Source organism: Morone saxatilis, unplaced genomic scaffold (assembly GCF_004916995.1).
Source record: "Morone saxatilis isolate NCDOM2014 unplaced genomic scaffold, NCSU_SB_2.0 Contig24, whole genome shotgun sequence".
Lineage (NCBI taxonomy): Eukaryota > Metazoa > Chordata > Actinopteri > Moronidae > Morone > Morone saxatilis.
Genome location: NW_023339807.1, coordinates 15,961,968 through 15,967,994, shown reverse-complemented (window position 1 = coordinate 15,967,994; position 6,027 = coordinate 15,961,968). Strand labels below are relative to the sequence as shown.

The 6,027-nt window shown below is 38.4% G+C and overlaps 1 protein-coding gene across 1 annotated transcript in view; it reads right to left on the bottom strand.

Moving 5' to 3' along the window:
- Nucleotides 1-1,869: 1,869 nt before the first annotated feature.
- LOC118335754 (pyruvate kinase PKM-like) overlaps nucleotides 1,870-6,027 on the bottom strand; it is a 19,154-nt gene continuing 14,996 nt past the window's right edge. Inside the window, exons 11-13 of the mRNA XM_035672182.1 lie at nucleotides 5,015-5,080; nucleotides 2,337-2,451; nucleotides 1,870-2,217 (exon numbers count right to left, since the gene is read on the bottom strand). Of these exons, the coding sequence (XP_035528075.1) occupies nucleotides 2,111-2,217; nucleotides 2,337-2,451; nucleotides 5,015-5,080 (288 nt within the window). The 3' untranslated portion in view covers nucleotides 1,870-2,110. The remainder of the gene's footprint in view (nucleotides 2,218-2,336; nucleotides 2,452-5,014; nucleotides 5,081-6,027) is intronic.

Genomic DNA, 6,027 nt, shown 5'->3' with positions numbered 1-6,027 from the left:
AGCAGCCGCTGCTATCTAGTTCCACTTCTGCCGACTTTCAATGACATTGTGTCCAGACTACAGGGATACGGCGGTGTCCTCTCCCCTCTCCGAACAGGCTCTATATTTCAAAGAATACGCTCCTCCAAGGTGAAACGGTGCGCTCAGATGGATTCAAAAGCCTCCTTAAAAATAAAACAACTTGTTGAGCGTTAAAGGCGGCTGCTCATTCATATACAGCTCAGAGCCGATTGAGTCCAGTTGAAAGCTGAAAAATCACTTCTCACTCTGACTCAACACTCAGAGGTCGAGCCGGCACGTCCACGGTAGCGCGCAGCGCATGCAAATGAAATATTAAATAAATAAATGTGTATATAAAGGTCTGGATCTAATCGGCCTGTTGCCATGGCATCCGCATCCCCATCATCTGTCCCCCAAGGCCGCATGCCCGGTCGGCGCAAGACGCACGCAATCCCTCCCAGGTACAGGTCGCGCGTCATCGTCTCTCACCAATACAGCGAGGGAGCGCGTGATGGAGAGAGTGATGATGAAACCTCGGGAAAAAAAATCTCGGGAAAAGAGCGAGTCCATGTAACAACGGTGACAAGTCACAGAGAAAAATGTCTGGTTCATAAGTGATCATTTTATGTTACCCTGAGCTGATAAATAATAATTATTTTACAAAGACAACAATTGTCAGGCTAGTTTTCTGTAAATACATAATTAGTAATGTGTCACCTGTTGAGAGCTGAAAATGAATAAAATAACAGTCATGGAAAGTAACTAAGTATTACTCAAGTAGTGAATATTTCTTTGCAGATTACTATTTACACGCCCTTCTTGTCTAGTAAAAACTATGTACGTCAGATAAACTGAAGGATTAAGTGTTTCTTTATGGGTTGAGAGAATACTCCTAATAAATATATAGATATATATATATATATATCTTTGGATTACCGGGAAAATGCATTGTCACAAAGCTGAGAAAACAAAAAAGTCTAAAGTTTTAGAGTGACGTGGTTCTCACAGGACAGCAACACTACAAACATACATTGATTTTATAGAATATTTTGCATTGCTGTAGATGAAGAAGCACAATGCAACATACACATTAAGCAGTAATATTGATCAAAAGACATTATATATAATATTAGTAATAGTAAAACACTGACTGGGACCAGATAATGGCTACTTTTACTTTTGATAAGTACATTTTGCTGATAATATTTATATACTTTTACCTTAACTGTAAAGTCAGGTTTTGAAAGAAGGACTTTTACTTGTAACAGAGTATTTTCAGTGTGCCATTGTTACTTTTACTTAAGCAAATTAAGGATCTTAATTCTCTAAGTGCTTTAAATTGGTCGTCTCTGTGCGTTTGGAAAGATAAATTGTTTTAAACACCAGTGACCAACATGCTCAATAAGCTCACTATGTGGGTATTATGGACAGAACGAGAAAAGGTAATGTAAGGGAGGTAGGAGAAAGTCTGCAGGAGAAAGATGAGGACGTCACATAAAGGATAATCAGACATAAGAAAGCCCCACACAGGAACAGATATAATTAGTTTATGAGAGAACAGTGGGCAGATGTCGGCATCTGGGTCATCTCAGTGGACAAAAGACTGTAGTTCAATACCCGTCATCTCGCATCTCCCGGCACTGCTTATAATAGCCAAACGAATTGCATCGTCACAGAGATAAGCTCAGGACTATGGACAGGAATAAAAACCTTATCTCCGGATTCTATGAAGGCTACCAATAATGATACTCCTCAACAATAGCAGACAAAGAGACAATATTCATATTCAATTCAATATTACTCCCACAAATAACAGATGAAAATAAGAGGCTCGACGGCTCAATTAGAGAAGCTTAAAGTTAATTATTCAAGTTTTATTTGGAGGGAGTCATCGCTTTCAAGACACAAACAAATTCAGCATTTGTCAGAGCAGTTCTGGTGGCAGGTGTTTCCTTAAGTTTCGATAACAATGATGATACTGCCAATTACTCTATTAGTGACAGTGTTTATTCTTTTATTTAAAGCGGTGTTTCTCAGGTTTTTCCAATCACATTTCTACGTCGTAGAGGCTGCACATCAGTCAGATATAGAGTCGAGTAAGGTCAGGTTGTCAGGGGACACTGACTGCCCTCATAATGTTAGTGTGACCGGACCCTGGGATCCAGCCTGTCACCACAATCACCATGTCGCCCGACTTGAAGAATCCTCTCGCTTTCCCTGTGGAGGCGGACGGAAAGAAACACAGGAGGGTGTGTGAGTAAGACAGTATCATAGCATACAAATAAGCAGGCTAATGGAGGGATACATACAGACACACACAGCTCACACACACTGACCTATATCCATGCCGAAGTTGACCCTGTTGTCTACATCATCGGCCCAGACGGGAGCAGGCAGAGGATAGAAGAGGACAGGAAACACTCCTCTTAACAGCTGAGACTGACGGGCCACCTAAGGGAGACGACAGAGAAGACAGAAGCTGCTCAGCGATGACTTCAGGGTTTTAAATAACTATGAATTGTTTGCTGTGGTGGAAAGTAACTAAGTAGATTTACTTTAAGAGGTGTACTTCAGCACAAGTTTGAGGTACTTTATACTTTTTACTCCACTACATCTCAGAGGCAAATATTATACTTTTTACTCCACTACATTTATTTATTCAAGAACTTTTTGCTTATTAATACAAATTATAGTCAACAAATAAATGGTTATGTTTTATCATAGATAAAATTAAAACTTCAGAATTTCAGAAGCAGAACATAAAGTCGCTTAAATGAGCACACAGACAAAATGTTATTCTGAAATGGGTCATTCTGCATAATGATTACCTCTACTTTTGGTATGTATGTATTCATGTTTTTACTTTTGTACTTTCACGTAAGTAAAGTTTTGAATGCAGGACTTTCACTTGTAACAAAGTATTTCTATACTGTGGTTTTAATACCTAATTACGTCAGTAAAGAGTACTTCTTCTGATTGTTTGTGAAATTTGTTCATCTCAGATTGTTTCATTTGAATGGGTTTTATAGATGTGTAAGTATCCAGTATTTCACAAAGACAGAAAAAGTGAGAGAACATTTTAAAGAAAAATATAACTATTTTGTGTAACAGAGGTATATCGTTATATAAGAGGTATATAAGGTTTTCTTGTGACCCTCGGGTTGGGACATTGTTCTAATGCCACATTGAGGCCAATTTAACTGACAAATCTAAAAATGCCAGACTTACTTTAAATCCACTGACAATATTCAATATGTCAATATTTTTGGTGAGCCCCTGACCTTTCCTCTAGCACCACCAGCAGCCAAACCATCCACTTCTAAACAATAAATACACATCATGTAATTTAAAATGCACATTCATGCTCCCCAGAAGAATAATCCTTTACATTTTGGACACTTTTCTTTGCCCTGCAGTTTTATGTCTCCCAGTCAAGTTGCAGTTTGCATCCATGTCTGTCCAGACTGATATAATATATGTAGTGAAGGAATTTAATAAAAAGGTATCAAGTATATTTTTTGGAAAAAATATCATTATATTGATGATACATCCAGTTAATATACATTTTTGGACTATTATGATTATATGATTATTATTATTATTATATTATATTATTATATAAGGATTATAGATGTACTGGCTAAACAGCTACATGTACTTGATAACTGTGTACATTTAAATTCTTATAGAGTTTAGTTACATAGGTTTTGTTTTCTCCTGGTATTTTTAGAGGCAAAGTCTCTATGAGCTGTAGGTGAAACTCACTGACTCACTCACTGATCAACATTAGCGCTCAATATGTTGTCTGCAGTCACATGATTCTGATGACGCTTTAAATTCAGACTGTGTCAGTGAGTGAAAGGCAGAATGGATTAGACGCACTGAGGAAAGTTATTGTTTACGTTTCGTCTGAGTCAACATGTGTGAAATCTAGAATTGCTCATTTCAGTCTTAAATTATGGCTAAAAACTTAATTTGAGGTCACAAAGACCTTTGACCATTGGGCCAATCCAGGGTCAAGTCATGTCTTTAGTTAAAACGTGTTTTGTGAGGTCACAGTGGCTTTGACCTTTGACCACACCACCACTAAAATCTAATCAGTTTATCCTGTTGGAAGAAATTCCCTTGAGGCGGACTGACAACCCGAAAACATTAAGCCTCCAGCCACAAATATCACTAAGGATATGATTAAGGTGGACAAAAGTGGGCAAATATAACAATATAATAAAAACGCTTCCAACAATTGAATGCAAATCTTAGAGTTGATAATTTTGTCTCTGTTATCATTTATTTGTCTCTGTTATCATTTATTTGTCTCTTGTAGCCATTATTTTTTGTTTTATTTCTAATGTGAATGTTTTAATTTATTTATATATTTGCATTATTGTTTTATTTATTTATTTTTACTATTGTTGTATTTTAATATGCGACTACTTCTTATCACACTTATTAATTGTATATCAACAGGGCACTCCTGTAAAAAGAGAGATTGCTCTCACTGAACCTCTCCAGACCCCCCTGTGATCTGAGATGTGTGTTGTCATAAGCAGGGTCAGAGGGTCAACCCCCCCATGGAAGCAGCCATCCACTGAGCTGAATGTGTCCACACCAGGTCCAGATGTACTTCTCTGAATCTGACCCCTCTGACCTCCATATGAAGCATATAGCATGTGGAGGGGGATCTTATATGGATTAACTCCACAGGACTTTAAAATCAAGGGTAATCGTGATCTACTTTAAAAACAGTTTTGACACATTTTGTGCTCTGAACACGTTTTAAAATAACTGTACGCTCTGTAGAAACACACTCCAGTGAAATATCACACATAAATACAGTCAGTGGGACCAATCTGAGACATCTTTAGCGCTGTCACTATTTACAACAACAATGACTGTGAGAGTAAATTCTGACTATATCACACATTGTTCAGTTTTGAAAAGTGTGAGTCATCAACAATTAAGTCGTGGTTCGGGGAAGACAAACGCACAACTGGTACACAGAGGCAGACTGTACCTGAGGGGTTCTGGTGACGGCAATAATAGGACAGCGAGGGCGGTACCTGGACAGGAGATGTGCCGCCCTGGAGAGACAATCAGGAAAGAAGGATAGTGAGAAGGAGCGAAATATATCATCAATATCGGCACATATGAACAGCAATTCCATGTACAGATAGGTTATTTAGAGTGACTTAAGTGCATATTTGCCTTCCCTCCAGATTTCCCCAGGAGACTCTCGCATTTTTGGTTTCCTCCCGGGGTCACAATTGTCACCTATTTCTTCCAATTTATGACATACTTTCCCCGTACAGCATGTATAACAAAATACAAGGGACACTGAGATGACGTGACACATAAGCATTAGCATTTAGCTCAAAGCACTGCTGAGCCTGAGCACAGCCTCACAGAGTTGATAGCATCACTGTTTCCTTCCTTGCAATCTTGATCCAAAATCAAGGTCATCAGGGTCTGCTCAGCCTCTTTATAGAGTAATATAGGAAGATAAAACGGAACAATTTGCACTTATTATGCTTCTCCAAGTGTTTTTCCTTTAATTTGATAATATATATAAACTCCACCCCAAGGATGTGAAAGCTTAAAATATTCATAACATCTGTTGCTCCAACCTTTATAGAGCGTGTATGTCTGTCCAGGGGGAAGAAGAGAAACTAAGAAACCGTGAGTGATATGTTTACTGAGGTGTAACTCTTTCATGAATGAGTCTATAAGTCTACAGTATGTGCATGCTTTTGGGATGACTCAGCACCACCGTTGAGCAGTAATGCAGGAAGTGGTGGGTCCAGTATGTCAAGAGGTAGAAGGTTAGGGTATGGAGGTCGGGGTGTTCACACAGTCTTAAAAATAAGACGAGAAGATTGATACCACTCTCATATCTGTACAATTGATTATAAAGCTACAGCCAGCAGTTGGTTAGCTTAGCTTAGCACAAAGAATGGAAATAGGTGGAGACAGCTAAATCTACAGATATGAGAGTGGTATCAATATTCTTGTCTAACTCTCAGCAAGAAA